General features: G+C 37.0%; 1 protein-coding gene across 1 annotated transcript in view; it reads left to right on the top strand.

Moving 5' to 3' along the window:
* The window catches only part of AFF3 (ALF transcription elongation factor 3), a 284,542-nt gene that overhangs the window by 31,459 nt on the left and 230,153 nt on the right, over nt 1–22,930 (top strand). Inside the window, exons 2-3 of the mRNA XM_058186246.1 lie at nt 17,917–18,037; nt 20,908–21,705. Of these exons, the coding sequence (XP_058042229.1) occupies nt 17,917–18,037; nt 20,908–21,705 (919 nt within the window). The remainder of the gene's footprint in view (nt 1–17,916; nt 18,038–20,907; nt 21,706–22,930) is intronic.

Raw genomic sequence — 22,930 nt, 5'->3', positions numbered from 1 at the left:
CAGCAGCCGCCTTTGCAACCGCAGGTCGGCAACCCCGCTCACCAGCTGCTCTAGGAGGGCCTCATCTAGATCGTGGAACTCGCACTCTAAGGCGGCCGTGCGCAAAGAAGCCATATAGGTGTTAATCGATTCGCCCGGTTGCTGAATCCTTCGCCGAAACGCGTGTCTTCGGGCAATACGGGAGGGAGTGGGGGAGTAGTGGCTCCGCAGCTTGCCTAGCAGAGTGTCCCATGGCACCTCAAACACAGGAATGGGAGCGGCCAGAGCTCTGGCCGTCCCGAACATGTCTCTTCCACAAAGACTGAGGAAGTAGCCACGCTTCCTTTCAGCTGACAGCTCAGCGTAATCATTTGCCCGCAGGAAACATTCGAAACGGTCGAGGAACGCTTGCCAAGTTTCAGCGTGAGGCTCGAAAGGAGCAAAAGACGGCTGGGTTGCCATCTATGAATCAATTCGATTGGAGGCGATAACCTTGCAGGTCCGACTTGACCCTCGTCGCCAGTATTAAGTCTGGTGTCCGATACCAGGAAGAGTCCAGTCAGGGACTGCTTTAACAACTTTATTAAGCAACGTGATAACAACAAGAGAACTCTGACTAACTAGAAAAACCCTTGACAGCTCTTATATACCGGCTGCCAGAAGGGCTGCACCAATGACAGGGCTCCAAATTTCCCGCCTTTCTTGTGGCGCGTCTCAACCAATCAGCGGACGCCTGGCTGTTGCCAGGCTAGAGACGCATCGTAACTCTGAGGACTTTACAGGCCCCAGCCCCTCATAGAAGCAGATCCAAATCAATGCCGACTGGCGACCTCCAGGGGGAGGGCCTTCTCTGTGGGGGCTCCTGCTCTTTGGAATGAGCTCCCTCCGGGGTTGCATCAACTCCCTGACCTCTGGACCTTTAAACGCAAACTTAAAATCTTTTTGTTCCATTGTGCGGGTCTGGCCTAACACAATTTTTTAAATGTGGGGATTTTTATGTGGGTTTTATGACAGTTGTGGCCAAATTTTAGAATAAGTTTTTTTAAAATGTTTTAATTTTTATTTATGTTGTTTTATCCTGGCTGTAAACCGCCCTGAGTCCTTCGGGTGAAGGGCAGTATAGAAATCAAATAAATAAATAAATAAATAATAAATAGGGTACCCTCTACCAGATCCAAATCTTCTGCTTCTCATCATACCTCTGCTGCTGCAGAAAGGGATGCCTTAAGAAGGCAGCGTTCCCTGGATAGGCAATTTGATAAGGCCAAACAAAATTAGCAGAGGATTGCAGGGAAGATCCTGTCGCCCCAGTGGGCATCAGAGACTCTACCTCACCTCAGCAGACTGAGGCTTCTCATCAGCCCCTGTTAAACCAACCTAGATGGTCTCCCACTCTCCCAAGTGGTTCAGGAGGAAACCAGGAGACAGTCACTGCAGTATTTGGGGACACTTCCAGACCCATGCCAGAACCATCTCATCAGGTACCTTCTGCCACCTTTACCCCCACAGCAGCAGTGACCCTTCAGAGAGAGGACAGCAATCCTAGTATTCCTCAGGACATACGCCATCTTATTATTCAAACTATTTCCCAAGGCATTGATTCAGCCTTTACTCAGAGAGGTTTTCCAGCTCCGTATCCAGCTGGATCTTCAGCCCAAAGATCCCACTCTGAAAGCCATCACACCAGTGATAGGATTCAAATAATTTAACAACCGGTTCTCTGCTCTAATGATTTCTTCCAACAAACAGTTCATCAAACTGCTCAGAAAGTTAACAACCGGTTCTCCCGAAGTGGTGCGAATTGGCTGAATCCCACCACTGCATCACACCAGACAACGCGTTCAACACACACGTTCTCCCACCCCTTCCCACCACAGGGAGGATTCCCTTTTGGGGGAAGAAGAAGACATGGCAGATTTTAACTTATCAGAGGATGAGGAATCTGCTCCAGACAAGCCTGTCCCCACTGGGCTTTTTCGCCATGAACTTTTTTATACAAATTATATTTGTATATAATTACACATATATTACACAAGGCCAAAATCACAGCTAACATGGGGGTTGCTTCACGCCAATTGGAAGGTGCTTCAGATACATCTGACCCCACCAAATTCCTTTTCACTGAACCAGTTTCAGAGCAACGGGTAATTCCATCACCTAAGCTCTTTTTAGACATCATTCAACATCAATGGGGTCACCCAGGTACTATTCCCACCCCTATGGTTCAGACAAGAAAATGTACATAACAGATCAGGAGCTCGAGGACCTTCTTAAGGTTCCAACCATAGATACCCCCGTAACCACCTTGACCTCCTCCTCCAACATAATTCCTTCAGATGCAGCAGAGGGACTTCGAACCGAGGATCGCAGGGCGGAACTCTCCACCCACAAGACCCACCAAGCGGCTGCATGGGCCATTAGATCAGCCACAGTAGCCTCATTCTTCGCAAGGACCTCTTTACTCTGGCTTAGGCAAATGCAAGCAAGGATTCCTCAAGAGGACTCCAGATTGCATCAGGACATAAATAAATTGGTTGCAGCTGCTGAGTTCACTGCTGATGCCACCCTTAATTTGGCAAAATTTGCATCTTGAGCCCTTGCCTCCAGCATCACTTCCAGAAGATTGCTTTATTTTTTTTATGACCATCACAACTTACAACCATGATGGGCAGGCTCCATTATGATTGTAAGTCGAGAACTACCAGTAGCCATTTGGATGTAATTTTGTTATGTTATATTTAAGACTGGAAATAAAGTAATTCATTCACTGATAACTGTTAAGGCTGTTAAATAAGATGAAAATGCCTACAGATTTGTTGATTTATTTCTAGCAATGAAGCCATATCGTTTTAATTATTGTTCTTTATACAGCAAGGCCATACTGTTTTTGATTCTGCAAGGTGTTATAATTAATATAATTTTAATGTTAATTATAATTTTACATCTAGACTTTAGTGATATAATGGTTTTATATTTTTGTATTAATAATTGAGATTTTGCTTCTTGGGTTTAATATTAACATTTATATCACCCAATTTTTTATTACCCTGTAGTTTCCATAATCTTAATATTTTAGTGATATTGTGATTTTGTGTTATAGTTTTAGGTATGAAAGACAGGAGGGAATGAAAATAAATTCAATATTTCTTTGTTTTAATTCTCTTTTTGTAAAGAATGGGGGAAATTCTGTCAGTCAGCCAGAAGATTCTGCTATTACCTGTAACAGTAAAGTATTATATATCTTGATGTATGCTTCACCTTCATCTCATTTCCAATGTTATAATTAATTCTGAATGAAAAAGCCAAGTAATCATAATGCTTGTAACATTATTTCCTAAACTATAATTAATATTGATAGAATATCTACTTTCCTGCTCTCCATATTCAATGCTCTAAGATGGCTAAAGAATACATTGTTGAAAATTTAATTATATAAATATCATTGTACTAAAATAACATATTGTACCAAGATTTTAACAGAATAAAAAGGGAAAAGGAACTGTTTTTTTGATGAGGCTATATTAGTATCTGTTATGTTGCTGGTGAGTTTTGTTTTGTTCTGTTTTTATCTGTATGCTGCCCAGATTGCATTGCTAGAGTGGCCATATAAATATGATTGAGATGGATGGATGGATGGATGGATGGATGGATAGATAGATAGATAGATAAATGGACATACAGATGGAGAGAGGGAGAGAGAGAGGGAGAAAGGGATAGAGAAAGAGATGGATGAACGTAGAGAGATAAAGAGAAATAGGTGGATGGATAGATAGAGATATAAAGATGGCTAGAAGGACGGACAGAAGATGTTCCAAATACTCTCGTGGGGCCTATGTTTTGACCTGGTCTCCATAAAAATGCAACTTCTTGAAAGTGTCACTATTCTCTCTTCAGAGAAGCACTCAAACCTTGCCTTCAGACCCCAGGCACCTCATTATCCACAAAAAAATTGTTAAAGTATTGTTAGAGCACTAAAATCAAGTGGATATATAAATACCAATCCTGTATAATGCCATGATACAACTAGCATAACATTTGGGAAAAGATTTGGTTAGAAGCAGTACAGCAACTTTCAGCCTAACCAGTATTTCTTTGTTCTCATGGGGCTTTGCCAGTCAAAATTGAAGGAGCCCATTGTGAACTTTCAATGGCCAGTCAGTGGAATTTCTTACAATTTCCAAGGTGCCTTTTGTTCTGTATTTACTGAAGAGTGTGGCAGACAAATGAGCTTTGTCTCTCAATAATAGCAATGACTTGCAAAGATTTTAACTACATTTAAAAATTTGACTAGGAGAGGACTAGTAAAGTTAAGACATTTCCAAGTTGAAATTAGGTAAATCTAGAGTTCACAAGTATATATCCAGCTTTTCAATTATTTGACAGCTTTTGGGATGGAACAATATAGTTTTGATCAACTTTGAAAAGGATCTACCAATGAACTGAAAGATGACTTAACCGAGACAAGGTACATCACAGAATTTGGAAGAACTGCTCTGATATTGTGAGTTAAGTATTGAGTTGTTGAAAGAATTGAGGCACAGAGGAAATAATAAGGCTGAGACAGTTTTCAAAGTCTTTCTTTGTCCCTATCCTGCTTTAAATGGCCTCTGTTTCCATAGAGAAAAATCTCCATTTATGACTACTGTAAAGCCCCAGGATATTTAGCCAAAAGTTGTAATACTGAAGTCTAGATTGTGAATCATCTGGAAAGGGGTTCACTTATAGAGCTGCAGGTCACATGGCCAACTTGTTTTTGAATTATTCTAAAATGTTGTCTTTGGGAAATTTTGTAGACTCTTCTCCACAATTTTAACGGGGCCCCCCTCCAGACAAGAAGAGCTTCAGCAGCCAATGACAGGCAAATGCATTCTATTATCTCTGTTACCCTTGTTCAATTTCAGGTTTAGAAATATCACCCTATTTTATAAACTTGAGCACCCTAGGCAATTTCATAGATGAGATCACAATACGGCAGTTGAAATTGCACACAATTATTTGAAAAATCTAGGCTGGTAGAAACTATTGACAGGCGAGCACCACAAGCTGGTTGTGTTTTGCAGCAAAGCAGGTGTTGGCATTTATTGCAATTGACAATAAACAATCCTATAGAATTCTTGCCAATCTACAACAGCCAGTAATTGCACACCAGTAATTCAGATGTTTCCACCTCAAATATGTCAACAGCATGGTTTGCAAGCTTCCCAATCCCATCCTTTTCCTACTTAGCTCTCTAAACTCCATTAGGGAACATTCTGCCTTTTATTTCAGTTATGCCAGACCAGTTATGTCTCTTTCTTAAATCTTAAAATAAATTTGGGATAATATAGCTTCTTTTGTTATATTGGCAGAAAGATAATTCATGGAAGCAGACTTTTTAAAACTAGTTAATTTTTCCAAAATCAAGTGGAGGTATTTACTCCTGGTAGATTAGCTATTTCTTTCTTTCTGCCAGAATGGCATGGACAGCTAATATCAGTCAGAATTAGTATTAGAACCAGGATAAAAGACATTTTTTTGTCACCTGTGCATGCTTTTATCTTTTTTAATCGTTATGAATTTCTTTGTTTTATTGTTGTGAGCTATTCACACTTAATTGAGATATGGGTACTATGTAAGCTACGCAGAACCAATGATTGAGATGAGTGGCTATAGAAATTGAATCAATCAATAAATACAAATTTAATAAGTTATTACTTTTATTATTACTCTAATTTAAAATAAATAGGAACATGGTTTTTAGGCAGAAGTTCCTATACATTTTTAGTTAGAAAGAGTCAGATAACTGGAAATCCAAATCTCTGAGATCATGGTAGTCAATATGCTAATTCAGGGGTGAAATGCTCCCAGTTCAGACTGTATTGTCTGATCCGGTAGCGATGGCAGCGGGTGGTTCGGAGAACTGGTAGCAAAAATCCCTGCCCTTCCCCCATACTTTTGCTTTAAAAAAACACAAAAAAAACCCCTCTGATGATCCCGTGGCTCAGCTGGGATCATCAGAACCCTTTAAAAGCATTTTTTCTACAACCTCTTGGCTGAAGAGGTTATTAAAAAATGCTTTTAAAAGGCTCCTCTGGCGATCCCAGCTGAGTTGCTTGATCGTCAGAGCCTCTTCGGCTGAAGAGGTTGTTTAAAAATGCTTTTAAAGGGTTCTGACGATCAGGCAACTCAGCTGGGATCGTCAAAACCCTTTAAAAGCATTTTTTATAACCGCTTTGGTCGAAAAGGTTGTAGAAAAAATGCTTTTAAAAGTAAAAAAAAAAAGTTGGCCATGCCCACCCAGTCACATTACCCCCCCACCAAGCCATGCCTACAGAACCTGTAGTAACAAATTTTACATTTCACCCCAATGCTAATTAATATGTAAATTAAGTGAGTCCCTAGGGAGATAGGGCGGTATATAAATGTGAAAAATAAATAAATAAATAAATAAATAAATAAATAAATAAATAAATAAATAAATAAATAAATAAATAAATAAAATTGAATGAGATTGTCTTATTCTTGCAGAAAATAAATTCATAAATTAAGATCTGCTAATTTATATGCTGCCAGGAGTTAAGGAAAAATTGAAGCATTCATTTTCTATTCATCTATCCTATCTATCCAACCATCCATCCATCATTTGGATGTGGGATGTCTATTTAATTCAGTCAGTCTTGGTTCTGAGTAGATATGTCTAACATTGCAGATAGCCATGCTTTCTCAAGCCATTAAATTTAAATACATAATTAGGTAAATGAAATCAAGACTAGAAAATACATCTGAGTAGTGTAATTTTTACAGAATAGTGTATATTTTAAATGTAAGTCATCATTATACTATTTATAAGCATTTAGCTTCTACAGATTTTAAAATGCTAGTAGCAATCTTTTTATTTCTTTGTAATATTTGGCCAAAATTCATATTGAAAGTAAAAATAAAATTCAATTTTTTTGGACAAGAATATAGACAGGAGTTAAAGCACGTTGTCTGGGCCTTATGTGAAGTGTTCTGATGTGGTCCCAAATATTCTGGAAGTGTACCAAACTCAGACATATTCTGTCTTCAACCATATTTTGTTTCAAGGTTGAAGTGTTTAATTTAAACACTTTGCACACCACTAGAAGCATACAAGAGCAATCCACTGCCTTTTTGAAAGCAATTCACATTTGGTATTACATGTGATAAATGTTTCTTGCTAACTGAATCAAACAACATGCTTCTGTATAACTTCAGATTATAAAACAAGTGCATAAAATGCTGTATAATTAAAGATGCCTTCTAATTAATTATTGTTTTTCTGTTAAACAAATTTTCAGTGGCAGTATTCTTAACTTAATAATGGAAATTGCAATAATAGAAGTAAATTAATGTGGTGGGGAAACATTTACAGAGTAACATTTAAATTAAATATGACATTAACAAGTCTAATGTTTAAATGCTGTATAATTAATATTTGTTCAGCTCCTGACAAATTACAATAATATAATTTTAGTGGCTTTATTTATGGCTCAAGACATTCTTTGATAAACGTTAAATGAGCTATGCTTTCTTTTATTTCTTTATGGTATGTTATACATGCTCTGTATTAATGAAGAGGAAACAGTAATTAGGAAAATTCTAGAATGCGCAGAGATGGATAAATTGACTATGGAGTTGAAAGAGAGAGAGGATTTGGACTATTATGAAACATGGAATAAAATGTACAGTTGGCTCAAAAATAGAAATCGGAACAGAAAATGTTTAACTTAATACTGATGAAACTTAAATTAAAGTAACTGAACCACATTAAAGAGATGTAAATATAACCGAATGTAAATGTTATAAATAAAATATAATAAATGAATATTATAATGTGTGCGTGTGTGTGTATGTATGTATGTATGTATGTATGTATGTATGTATGTATGTATGTGTGTGTATATATATATATATTGGAGTAATGCAATTATAATCCTATTGAGAAGTAAATAGAAATGATAGAATAGAGAACTACAAAAGCAAAATACGTATGTCAATACGGAATGCTGTAAAATCACCATTGATGGTATGTAATGTTTAATACATTATGTTTTGATGTGGGTTTTTTATATATGTGTGTGTGTGATTGTTTTTTGTGTTGTTTTTAAAGACAAACTGTTTAATAAAAAATATTTTTTTAAAAAAGTATTGAAATCCCTAGTGTTCCTTCTTTCAACACATACATAGCTTCGCTAAATTCTTTGGATTGGTATTTACATTTGAAAATAAATATTGCTGAAGTGTTTTTTCTTTTTGTAAACGCACTTAATGGGAGATTGAAAATAAAGGTCCCAAAGGATTGAAAATATAACTAAAGCAACAAGAAAGAGATTACTAAGTTTATTATTTGACCATGGATATTAAATGCTGCATATTATAGTTGTATTAAAATCCAAACTAGCCAGATAGCAAAGAAGAGATGGGATGGAATAAAATATGGTTCAGTATTTCACTCTGATAGGCTTAGTTTAATTTAATGAACAAATTGAATGTTAAGAAATGATCCTTGGTAGAACTTGTTTTCGATTTGAATATTTTCTAGATGAACCTCTTAATTAATTTTGGCCTTTCATGAGGAAGGCCAAGCTAAACAGATAGAAAAAGCATCATTTTTGTTTGGGATGATTTAATCATTGAATTCAGACATTGTACTAATACATAATGTGATTTCTTTTGTTTTACCATGTTTCATGAATTCAGCTGAAAGTTATTCCAATTGTTCTGTATGTTGTGGGAGCCATCTGGTCTTATCAAACAAGAATGATGGATTTTTCATGGTTGAAGCAAAATCTTAAATCTCAAGAGGCCCTAGGACCATGTTAAGCTTTAAGCCTTTGCATTCACCAGCTATACAAACACCTCTATTGTTATATTAAGATTCTAGATTTTTGTTTTGTCAATTCCTGCTCAAGAAAGTGTGTCTCAGGAGATCTCACTGAGACTTTTTAGAGCTGCCAACATAATTTTGTCTTATTTTCTGATATGTACATACTTTTGTTCACTTGCAAAGTAGATTTCTAAATCCTCTTGAAGCTGTAAGGCAGTTATAGTTTTTGAGGGTAGGCTACTTTCTGAGGTTGCTGTGATCTAAGTACACATAGTCCTCCACTTACGACCAATATTTTTGTTACTAAGTGAGACAATTGAGTTTTGCTCCATTTTGTAACCTTCCTTGCCAGATGTTAAGTGAATCACTGCAGTTTTTAAGTTAGTAAAATGGTTGTAAATTGAATCTGACTTCCCCATTGACTTTGCTGGTCAGAACGTTGCAAAAGGTGTTCATATGATCCTGGGACATTGCAGTCATCATAAAAATGAGGTAGTTGCCAATGAGTTGTCTGGATTTTGATCACATGACCATTGGGATGCTGCAATGTTTGAGAAATTGTCATAAGTCACTTTTTTCAGTGCTGTCACTAAATTGAAGGCTGTAAGTCAAGGACTACCTATAGTACTTCTATAAGGAGCTGATCTAAAGAAGGCTTTGACTTCAATGGCAATCAATGAAAATGAAAGATATTTATGTATGTCTTTCATAATATTTATTTTATTCGTTTGCAATATTTATAAGTGCCCAATAACAAATTCTCATTCTCTCTCCCTCCCTCCCTCCTTCCCTCCCTCCCTCCCTCCCTCCCTCCCTCTCTCTCTTAAAAGGAAAATTAGGTTTTTGGTTTTTTTGGAACTCTCTCTAAATCAGTTCTGCAAACAAAACAAATTTGAAAAAACCTAATATCTAAATATTTGTACATCTTCATCTAAGACCATAACTGGTGAAAAATTAAATTCCTAAGTAGCTATTGAATTTAAGTGCACTTAATTGGAAATGGCATTGAAATGGCATTTCAAACTCATACTCAATATATGTTTTGCTTTCAAACACTTATGCATAGTCCAAAATACAGTAAATCATGCAGAATGTCTGCCACAATTCTATTTAAGCCAAGTGAAACATAACATGACATAGTACATACATCATTTCTTGATTAAATTTGATGAACTTCAAGTCATTACCAGTAAATTGGAAATGCTACGTGGTTTACCACGTGCAGCTGTAGGACACTCTGATCATTGCATGATTCACCTTGTACCTGCTTACAGGCAAAGACTTAAAGCCATAAAACCAATAATTAAATCAGTGAAAACCTGGACGGAGGAATCAGAATTAAAGCTACAGGCATGTTTTGACTGCACTGATTGGAATATTTTTAAAGATACCTCTGCAGACCTGGATGAACTCACAGATACTGTAACATCATATGTCAGCTTCTGTGAAGACCTATGTGTACCTACAAGGAACTTGCGAATACACAGTAATAACAAACCTTGGTTTACACCTAAACTTAAGCAGCTACGACATTCCAAAGAGGAAGCCTACAGAAAAGGTGATAAAATGCTGTACAATCAGGCCAGAAATGCACTAACAAGGGAGATAAGAGCAGCAAAAAGAAGCTACTCTGAAAAGCTAAAGAATCAATTTTCAGCAAATGAACCAGCAAACATGTGGAAAACTCTTAAAAATATCACCGCTATGGCAAACCTCCTTCCCAGGCTGAAGGTAATCAACAACTGGCAGATGACCTGAATGAGTTTTACTGCAGGTTTGAAAGGAAACTACAGCCACCTATCTCCACAACCCCATCTCAGACACACCAACAACAGCCAAGCCTCCTACAACTGACCCCATTTCATTGGGTTCACAACCCTAGTGATCACAGAAAAGGAAGTGCAGGACCTATTTCACAGACAAAAGCCAGGAAAAGCTCCAGGCCCAGACAAGATAACTCCTTCTTGCTTAAAAGTCTGTGCTGACCAATTGGCCCCATCTTCACCCATATTTTCAATAAATCACTAGAGATGTGCTATGTTCCTTCTTGCTTCAAACGCTCTACCATCATCCCAGTGCCAAGAAGCCCACCATCAAGGAACTGAATGACTACAGACCAGTTGCTCTAACATCTGTAGTCATGAAAACCTTTGAAAGGCTAGTGCTTTCCTACCTGAAAACCATCACGAATCCGCTTTTAGACCCCTTGCAATTTGCATACCGAGCAAATAGATCAACAGATGATGCTGTTAATATGGCTCTGCACTACATCCTACAACATCTTGAGTCTCCAAAGACCTATGCAAGGGTCCTTTTTGTAGACTTTAGTTCAGCATTCAATACCATCATTCCAGACATTCTTCTAACTAAGCTAAACCAGCTACAGGTACCGGAACAGACTTGTAAGTGGATCACAAGCTTCCTAACAAACAGGAAGCAGCAGGTGAAGCTAAGCAAGATCACATCAAATACCTGTACAATTAGCACAGGCCCCCCCCAAGGCTGTGTGCTCTCCCCACTTCTCTTCTCTCTGTATACCAATGACTGCATCTCCAATGATCCATTTGTTAAGCTACTGAAGTTCGCAGATGACACAACAGTGATTGGTCTCATTCGAGACAATGACGAATCCGCATATAGACGTGAGGTCGAACGACTAGCCTTGTGGTGCAACCAAAACAATCTGGAACTGAACACACTCAAAACCGTAGAAATGGTGGTAGATTTTAGGAAAAACCTTCCATACTTCCACCTCTCACAATACTTGACAACACAGTATCAACAGTAGAAACCTTCAAATTTCTGGGTTCTATCATATCGCAAGATCTCAAATGGACAGCTAACATCAAAACATCATTAAAAAGGACAACAAAGAATGTTCTTTCTGCGCCAACTCAGTAAGCTCAAACTGCCCAAGGAGCTGCTGATCCAATTCTACAGAGGAATTATTGAGTCTGTCATTTGCACCTCTATAACTGTCTGGTTCGGTTCTGCAACCCAACAAGAAAACACAGACTTCAGAGGATAATTAGAACTGCAGAAAAATAATTGCTACCAACTTGCCTTCCATTGAGGACCTGTATACTGCACGAATCAAGAAGAGAGCCGTGAAAATATTTGCAGATCCCTCGCATCCTGGACATAAACTGTTTCAACTCCTACCTCAAAACGACGCTATAGAGCACTGCACACCAGAACAACTAGACACAAGAACAGTTTTTTCCCGAAGGCCATCACTCTGCTAAACAAATAATTCCCTCAACACTGTCAGACTATTTACTGAATCTGCACTACTATTAATCGTTTCATAGTTCCCATCACCAATCTCTTTCCACTTATGACTGTATGACTATAACTTGTTGCTGGCAATCCTTATGATTTATATTGATATATTGATCATCAATTGTGTTGTAAATGTTGTACCTTGATGAACGTATCTTTTCTTTTATGTACACTGAGAGCATATGCACCAAGACAAATTCCTTGTGCGTCCAATCACACTTGGCCAATAAAATTCTATTCTATTCTATTCTATTCTAATGTAACCCAAATAGACAGTTTTCATGAGTCATAGGATTTATGGCTGCTAGTACTTGACACTAATAATGAAATGCCATATTTTCCTGTCCCTTGGAAGTAAAATATAACGCCTTGCTACTTAGGTATCCTTTGCTTTATATAGAACAGTTAGTTCTGTATTTGTTTTATAAAAGTTATTTGAGAAATAAATGAATTGAGTCACACTGGTAACAGGAGAGTGCCTCTATATTTTTGAATTTAAACTTTTTAGAGCATGTTTTTAAAATGTTCTAAACAGTTTAGTTAACCAAATTAAAATATTTATGATCAGGTTAGACCTGTTAATTTCTTTTAAACTTGTTAAAGAAGGCAATATTATATTACTTAGTGTGATTTTGATCATGGCAACAGAGATGTTAAATAAATAGTATATCCTCCTAGGTACTATAACTGAGAAAAGGAATTGCCTAGATTTATTTTATAAAATTAATAGATCAGATATACTATACTAACCTAGTTGAAGTGTTGATTAAACTATCATTTGTATTTCATTTAGATATCATTTAGTGAATAGGCCAAAGGGAGCTGAGTTTATACAACATGCTAAGCCATAAAATATTTGGTTTTTTTAAAAAAATCATTTATAAACGATACAAAATGTGTTTTATAAAATATGGCTTAAAATGCAGTAATGAAGCTAATTTCATTAGTGTTAAGCCATAATATGTAAATGGTAGCTTTTTGAATCCAGTCTCTGTGTATGTCAATATACATCAGAGATGATTTGGTAAAATTCCAGAGTTTTCCTGAAACAATTTTCTTCTCATTCAATTTTGCTTCCATCTGTACATAAGTTATTGTTACCAAAAGACAGTGACTGCATTGATATTTATATGACTGAAATAGTGAGTCATAAAACCCATGAGGAGCAAAGAATCTTTTTTTTATAATACAATTTTATTATTTAATGTATTATTAGAGTATAAAATACAAATGAAAAAGAGAATAGTGGGAAAATGGGAAAAGGAAAGAGAAGTGTAGACTAAAGGGAGTCATTAACTTCAGACTCTTTTCATCGCAATTGAATGAACATAATAATGTTACTGCCTCGGTTTTTTACTTTGCATATTCAATATACACTAGCCATTTCTATAATGAAAAAAACTCAAGCACAAAATCTCAGTAAAGGAAAATATTTGTAGCTCAAGGTTGAAATGAGGGCTTCTTGGTGCTCTCTGAGGTTGGTTGTTTTGTTGCAGATGTTTCATCACCCAAACTAGTTTTGGATAATGAAACGTCTGCGACAAAACAACCAGGCTCAGAGAGCACCAAAGACCCCTTGCAAAATCCTGAAGCACTTTCCAGATAGGTTCAAATTAGATGTGTTTTTGATTAAAGCAGTTAATTTGGTCACCTCCACTAGTTCCATCAGTTTTTCCAACCATTCTTCCATTGTGGGGATTAGTGTATCTCTCTATTTTCGTGCATAAATCATTCTCACTGCTATAAAAATGTAGAACAATGTTCAGATACAGAAGTTTCTTCAAATGAATATGCAAATTAAACCAGAGACTTTTCTTCTAGATTTAATGGACAAAGAACTTGGGGGGGAAAAAGTGAAGAGTGAAGAATCAATTAATCTAGCTTTAAAATTGCTTAGAGCAAAAGTTTTAAAACTCATTGCAAAACGAAAAATGAAATTTTAACTAGGTATTTTAGTGAAGGAGAAGTAATTTGTTGGATGTAAGATGAAAAGCTGTGAAAGTAAACATCAGTCTCATCGTAGACACATGTCACTGATTGATGTTTTCCCTGCACAGCTGCCTAGAGGTAAAGTCTTTGAAATAGCATAGTAGGTATTTTGTCTATGGGAAAGAACACTTTGTTTCGTTGTTGCTTTTTTGATACCAGGCTATATGTCTTTATTTTCAATCAAAGGAAAAACAGTAAATCAGAATAATTGCTTTACCCTGTGGCATTTTTGTTTGTAAAAGGAAGAAAAAATGACGTAGAACCTTCAAATTAACTTTCATTTGAACTAGGTAAAAAGTCTAAAAAATTACTTGCATCCCAATATAGCATTTCATTAATCTGTCACCAATCCCTGAAAAGCTAGTCTATTCCTTTTATGTGCACTGCAGTATATGTTTTCATTTGGAAATATTTTTTAACATTAATGAGTAGAAAACCATCAGTCCCATAAAAATTCATGTAAGCTATTAAAACAGCAAGTTTGTAAGGCGAAGTTGTTTTTCTTTAGTTAAAAAGAAACGGAATTATTAGCTGTAAAAGGAGATAGGCATATCTGAGAATTATGAAACGCCTGCTCTTAAGGGAACTCTGGGAGTTGAAGTCCACACATCTTGAAATGGTCAAGTTTAAAAAACAGTCCTAGTGTTTACATTAGCTTCAGTCCTGTTAGAATAATCCTGACTTCTGGGGCTAATATGAATTTGGACCTTTCTGTAGCAATGCAGTTACCTTTGTCCTTGACTGCTCTATGATACGTACTGTCAAGGTTCCAGAAATACCTCTTCTGCGTAAAAGAAACTCGGAGGCATTTCTTTTCCAGAGTTCTTTACTAGCATGAGGAGACTGGCACACGATGAGTGCAATTCCAAAACTGAAGTTCCGGATTCTTTTCCCAGTTATACAAACCCCAAGAGTCCCACCCCCCTGACCCCTTTGATGGTCACATGGTCCCACGTTTTTCCAGTTCATTCGAATATCTTCTTGCCACTCTTCCTGCAGATGTGAACACCATCCGACCTTGACCGCTTGAAGAATGTTACCATACCCCTCAACCCCCCTCCTCCCCTCAGGGGAAAAATGTGGCAGCGTCTGGAACCCTAAAGTCTAATATGGTTTCCAGGCCTGACAGGCGTCCCCCCTTGGAAAAGAAGCTATATCCTAGGAAAGAAAACAAAGAGTCGATAAAGAAGAGTGTCAGTGGTCCACAATTCCCTTCTACCCCCCCCCCCTCCAAGAGGTTTCTTAGGTTTGTCAGGGAAAGTGTCGTGAAATTGTTTAATCAAATTGTCCACATTTACTTTCCAACTTTTGACCCAAGTAGATTCAGATAATGGATATCCTTCCAGTGGACTAAGTATTGTAATTGACCTCTGTAGAGTCTAGAGTCAAGAATTTTCTTGATTTCATAGTGGGTTTCACCTTGGATTATCAATGGGGGTGGGGGAGCGGTAGGGTGAGGTCTCAGATCAGACTGTCTAGCAGGTTTTAATAAGCTGGTATGGAATACCGGGTGTATTTTCCCAACATGCGAGGGAGTTTGAGTTGACGGTAACGGATTAATAATTTTTACAATGGGGAAAGGACCCAAAAATTTTGGACCGAATTTTCTGCTGGGTATTCTTAATCTTAGATACTTAGTAGACAAAAAGACTTTATCTCCAATGCGAAAAGGGGGTTGAAGGGAACGGTGTTTGTCAGCTTGGGTTTTGTAATTCCGAGCTGTCACAGCTAAGGCCTTTTTTGTGTTTTCCCAACCTTTCTTCAACGAATTTATCCAGTCCGTTAGGGAAACTGAAGTGGGGGGTTGCACGGGGAGTTCAGGCATTGGAACGAAGTCCATGCCGCTGGTTACTTGAAAAGGGGTTAACCCCATGCTGCTGTGTACCGCATTATTATATGCAACCTCTGCAAATGGTAACAAGTCGGACCAGTTTTCTTGTTGGTAATTTACATAACATCGTATGTATTGTTCCACCATCGAATTTAATTTTTCAGCCGCTCCGTTAGTCTCCGGATGGAATCCAGAACTAAGTCCTTGAGACGACCCAATGGACCGTAGGAACTCTCTCCGAGTTTTGGAATAATGTCAAGGTTCCAGAAATACCTCTTCTGCGTAAAAGAAACTCGGAGGCATTTCTTTTCCAGAGTTCTTTACTAGCATGAGGAGACTGGCACACGATGAGTGCAATTCCAAAACTGAAGTTCCGGATTCTTTTCCCAGTTATACAAACCCCAAGAGTCCCACCCCCCTGACCCCTTTGATGGTCACATGGTCCCACGTTTTTCCAGTTCATTCGAATATCTTCTTGCCACTCTTCCTGCAGATGTGAACACCATCCGACCTTGACCGCTTGAAGAATGTTACCATACCCCTCAACCCCCCTCCTCCCCTCAGGGGAAAAATGTGGCAGCGTCTGGAACCCTAAAGTCTAATATGGTTTCCAGGCCTGACACGTACCTTGTGTTGTTATTTTGTTAGGCTGAATCTGTTTTTAATTAGACAGACAGACAGACAGACAGACAGACAGACAGACAGATAGATTGATAGATGACAGATGGATGGATAGATGTGTAGATAGATGTGTAGATAGATGTGTAGATAGGCATATAGCCATTCATCTCAGAGATATGACTCTGGACAACACTTAACAAAATAAACAGTTAAAAATTAATACATAGAAGCCACTCAAAGTCATACATGTTTGTAGGTTTTAATAAATAAAATAAATTCTGTGAGAAAAAGAATGTACGTGACATAAATTATTAAGGCAGTATAAATGCTTCTAGGAACTTGAGTGAAGATTTTGACAACGGTATATAACTGGCTTATGCAGCTGTCTTTCCACAGATGGAAGTCAGCCTTAGGAGAGTTCTGAAGGTCTTTGTGTTATGCTACAAAGACAAGTATTATAAACTATATAAAAATTGTGTTTTTTACATACCGTAGTTAAAGTTAAATGCAGTTATAAGTACAAGGGCCAGTTACTTTTTCAGTTTTGTTATAACTTCAAATGGTTGCTAAACAGCACAGTCATTGAGTGAAGATAATCTGTATAACAGATAGCATTGTGATGGATCAGAGTTTCTTTAATGATAGTAGTAGAGCAGCTGCTATTATAGACTAATAGTATTGCTGCAAATACATGTATTGTTTCTGGAGCAATTCTGACTTAGATGGAGTCAAGAAGAAAATTTAGTAAAGTTGAAGAGGCAGGATTGCAATAGGAACACAGTCAAAATTCCAGGATGCATAAAAAATAGAGAAATGTTTAGTGAAATTCACCAATTTATCTTAAACTGTACTGAGCTTTTATCAGAGCTTGTTTTAGTACTCTCCATTTGGCAGTTCTAGAGGAAGGATTTACTAATACTGCAACTATGCAGAAGTTATGTCCTTGTGAATTTGGGAAGATGGGGCCAATTGAAAACACATTTTTAACAGGTAAATTATTAGTGATCTCCAGTTGAGTCTATTGCAGGCCCTACTAATAAAGATGCCCAGCCTCCTTAATGATTTTATATTTATCACCTTTTTGTGGACAAAACCTGAAGATGAGATATAGAATTATCAGATACTTCTTTCTAGCTTCAACAGTTTGCCACCTTACATAAACTTTGGGAGGTAGGACTAATGCATATGACAATTGTAGCCTTCCTATTTGGAATTTATTGGGAGTGTTTTATGTAGGTATAGCTCGTTTAAGACAATAATAAGCTTTCCTTCCTTATTATATATTAAATCCCTTGATCAAACTGGCATTTTTTTGATGTATCATCTTGTCAACTTTATCATTTTTGGGGTCCTGGTTTTGATTAGTTTTTGTTCTTTTTTGGTGCAGTGTCTATGATCTTGACAGAAATATGCTACGAAGAAAAGAATGGGAAAAGAGAAATCAGGAGACCCAGCATGAAGACAGCATATTTAATACCAGTTATTCTCTCTTTAGTGAACCGTACAAGGTATGTACTGTATACTTTATCTATATCCTACTCACCTATTAGATTGACTTGTCTATGGAATAGTGAAATAGATTAGGTATAACTTCTATAAGGCAAAAGTGTTTAACATTTGCAGATTTTTGTTTATTGTGCCTTCCAAGTTATATTGATTCATTTCCTCATCAGTTCCAACCAAATGTTACATAGTTTTCTGTGATCTAAAATTATTTCAACTCCTTCAACTCCTAGGTAAAAGTTCCTAAATATTTCTATCCAGATCATCTTCCTTTCCCCCTGCATCTGTCCTTGAATGGATTAAAATTGACACTATATCACTGATCTCATTTAATTTTTTAAAAATTACTAATTAATTTGTTTTACGTTGCCATCCATCTCACAAAGCTACTTGTGAGAATGACTGCTTTCTTAATTAACTCTTTTGAACAATACTAGTCCAAATTAAATAAATTTGATTCAGTAAAGGCAACTGCAGTAATTTATGTTCTTATTTTAATTGAACTGTAGAAATAGGTTATTATTGATAAGTATAGTTTCACACAATGAACTGACTTCATAAAGCATGCATTTAAGTTGATGATCAATTAAGTTTAGGTGCTTGTTATTATTCTATTCCAGCATTCCAGGATTAGATTCAGCCAGAGGTACTTCTCAATTTATGACCATACTTGGGACCAGAATTTAAACAAATTAAATTGTTGAATGTTAAACAAATAAAATCTTCACCAATTGACCTTGCTTGTCAGAAACTAACTGAAAGTCATAAATCACAATACAACACTGCAACCATTGTAAATGTGAGCTATTTAGTAAGCATCCAAACTGTAATCATGTGCTCGTGGGGGTGTTGCTACAATTGAAATTTTGAGGACAGATTGTAAATCACTTTTTCTGAGACCATTGTATCTTCAAACCATCATTAAATGAGTGGTCATAATTTGAGAACTACCTGTGCATTGAAAAAAATAAGCTGTTTTAAAATGAGATTACCCTTGTATAGCCTAGTCAATATATTTCTTCCTTTTTTAAAGTAAACCCTTCAGATAAATTGACAAACTATGCAGTTTCAATTTGATAATACAGACTTAAATGTTAACCTGTTTTTCAGAGATCCAACATCATTCTTGTTTTTTTGCAGGATTATGTTATCATCCACCAGAAATTTCCATTCAGGATACGTTGTTGGTTTTTTCATGTACTTTTGCATGGAATAATGAAATGTTTTCCTTAACCAAAAAAGACAAACATACCTTGGTCCCTGCACCTCTTTGAATCTGTATTTTCCCATGCTTTAGCCTCATCCCACATTGCTATTTTATGCTATGAACACAACTTCTTGTTGTTTCCTTTCCTCTATAGGTTTCTATATCACAGCAGCAGAACCTACTTCTTAAGAGGTATTATACAGAGCTAATAGGCGGTTAAAGACACTGAGCTTGTCAGCTGGAAAGCTGACAGCACAGGTTCGAGACCTGAGTGCTGTGCAATGGGATGACTTCCCGTTACTTGCCTCAGCTCCTATTCACCTAGCAGTTTGAAAGCATGCAAATGCGAGTAGATAAATAAATACCACTTTGGTGGGAAGGTAACAGCATTCTGTGCACCTTGACGGATAGCATGCTGACCACATGATCACAGAAGTGTCTTCAGACAATGCTGGCTCCCTCAGCTAAGAAACAGAGATGAGCACTGCCCCCTAGAGTCAGATATGACTGGACAGGAGAAACCTTTGCCTTTACCTTTACCTAAAGAAAGGGCATCTTGTTATTTAAATTATAACTAGAGAATGTTTTAGTCTATGAAATAGGCAAGTCAGTAAGGATGCTGTTTCACTATTTGTGCAATAAATAGTTAACTACGTATATACAGGTAATCCTCCAGTTACCTGTATTTAGTGACTATATGAAGTTGTGTAATAACCCGCCCCCAAGTATTTACCACACAGTCCCAAAATTATGAATGTTGCAGCACCATGGCAGTCATTAATCCTTAGGAATGACCACAGAGGCATTGCAACATTTACTCTGCCTATCCCCCTCATGTGCACTTAACAACCTGCACATTCAATTAGCGAATGCGTGGGTGAAAGGGAGTTTTCACATTCATTTGACATGATTCATTCCAACGAATCCTTAGGTTAGAAATGTAATTGGCAGGCTTCATTACATTTGTAACTCGAGGACTATCTGTATTTAAAGTATGTATTTATTTATTAATTTCTTGAATAATGAAGAATTACAAAGAAACATATTTACCTGAGCTAGGATACTTTTGAACTGGAAAGTTACATTATGTTTTCACAACATTTGTAATTAATCTTTATTGTGGATTCTACAATATCCTAAAACATAAATTAACCAAAACAGCTGTGTTTTCAGAACATCTAAAAAGTAAAAATCACATAGCATATTAGAGACATACAGATTTTACGTCTTTCACTAATCTGAATACTATATAATATGACTGCTGTTATATTGTTCTATAAAGTTTGAATTTATTTACAAATGCATAAATACTATGAGGCACTATTGTAAGCAGTGGTGGGATTCAAGTAATTTAACAACCAGTTCTCTGCCCTAATGATTTCTTCCAACAACCAGTTTGCCAAACTGCTCAGAAAGTTAACAACCGGTTCTCCCGAAGTGGTGCGAACTGGCTGAATCCCACCCCTGATTGTAAGGCAATAGATCTATGTAAGTTACTTAACCTCTGCTATATATTCATTGTCTAATGCTTACCAACATTCAAATAAATAGAATTATTAGATAGTCTCAAACAATAACATGTATTTTTTTAAATCATCAATCTTACACTACAAAATTACTGCACATTATTTCTTGACCTTTTATTTATTTTGATTATTTCCTTTACAGACGAATAAGGGGGATGAACTGTCTAGTCGTATCCAGAATACACTGGGTAACTACGATGAAATGAAAGAATTGTTGACCGATCACTCCAATCAAAGCCAGCTTGTTGGTGTTCCAAAAGCCTGTATGTCACAGGCATCTATGAACAAAATGGAGGAGCACTTTTCTGCTGAAACTATGACCCATACTCAGACTTCTGTTTGCAGTCCTCAGTCTTCTTTGCCAGTGATGCTTTCTGGACAGCTAAGCAAGAATGCAAAAATAGGTTGGCCGAAATCTGGGTGTTGCTTAGAGAATCAGCAGAGGGTGGGCAAACATAGGCATGGATTGTCAGATTCACAGAGTAATGATTTCAAAATAGCTAACCAAAAGAGCAGCTTGGAAAAGATTATGCATTATGTACACAGTCCTTCTCCATCATCTTCATCCAGTGCTATTCAAGGTCCTATAGCATCCTTACTTGTAGAGAACATTCAAACACAACAGCAGTCAAAATTGAGCTGTGCCACAGAGACTGGAGTCCAGGCTCAAGAAAGACCAGCTATGCATAGCAATGGACACTGTGTACAAAATTTTCATCCTGCACTTGCTTCAAAACCAAATATAATTCAGCAGAAACCAACAGCTTATGTGAGGCCAATGGATGGTCAAGATCAGGCTCCTGATAAATCTCCAAGACTAAAGGTGCCGGATGAAACCAGCATGCTCTGCACCTCATACAGAGAGATGTCTTCAGTTAAAAATGAATCAGCTAGGACCAAGTCAAAAATGACAAAGTGTGGCATTTCCAAGCAAGAAGAGGTAAGTTTAATTATGGCGCACCTTTCATAATAAACCAATAAAGAATCACTTTTTAAATATTTAGGGTGATAACCCATGTAGCTTTTTAATTTTAGGAAGAATGTTTTGAATTGGATTTCCAGTGTTTTATGACTCAAATTGTAAGCGGCAAACATGCACTATAATCAATATTTTGATATAATAGAGTTCAATTTATTGCTTAGTAATGAGATGACTTCATTCAATATGTGCATTCTTAATGGTTTATGTGTTTTATAAACTGTGCAATTGTTCAACTATTCATATTTCTTTGAAAAGATGACTCTTATTTCGCAACTCCTTTCAAGAGTTTCTGGTAAATGACTTTTAGTGAATTGATTTTTTTTAAAATGGAACTACTGTATACAGAGGTAGCAAGGATTTACATTACAAATGGGTAATATCTGCATACGTGAGGACTGCACTTGGCCTTGGAATAGATTGCTGGGAGTTCACTCCTGAAAGAAGCAATAGGAAAGAGAAAAATATGAACTGAGCTAGGAAAAATTAGATTAAAAATCCATTTCTCCAAATGAATACTTTTAAATTGAATGAAATCACACAGCTAAAATGCATCATCAAATGTTATGACAATACTCAAGGATTTTCAAGGAGGCAGAAGGTCAGGTTACTCTGCCAGGCAACTATGATGAAAATAGCAAGTTAAAAATTATTTGCTGGTCTTTTTCAGAAGCCAGATATCCAGACAGCTTTGTCATAAGGAACTTTAAACAATAAGGATAGTATTAAGCTAAGACCTTTCCACTCATGGTGTATATATATCCTTTCAGATGTTGTGTGTATATGTATGCATCAGGGGTGGGTTCTACTTACCTTTACTACCAGTTTGCATTGTGCCCGCCCACGTGTGCTTGCTCACCTCATGCATGCACACGCTCTTCTGTGCATGCACAGAAGAGTTTTGATGACGTTTGGTCAGTGGGCGTAGCCTCCCGCCTGTTTTACTACCAGTTCTAGAGAACCGGTCCGAACCGTGGGCAACCCACCACTGGTATGCATATATGGGTTTGCAAACAGTATTCTCCAAAACTACACTATCTATTATTTTTTATTTCTATAGTTAAAGTTCTGTTGTTGTGAGGGAAAACACAATTTAGTATAGCAAACACAATCTGTGATTGCTCAAAACCCCTATTGATTTAAAGTTCATCTGCTAAGGCATTAGCTGTAGTTTCCAGTTTCCTAG

Source organism: Ahaetulla prasina, chromosome 5 (assembly GCF_028640845.1).
Source record: "Ahaetulla prasina isolate Xishuangbanna chromosome 5, ASM2864084v1, whole genome shotgun sequence".
Classification (NCBI taxonomy): Eukaryota; Metazoa; Chordata; class Lepidosauria; order Squamata; family Colubridae; genus Ahaetulla; species Ahaetulla prasina.
The sequence above is the reverse complement of the archived record's forward strand: the minus strand, read 5'-3'. Positions and strand labels throughout refer to the sequence as shown.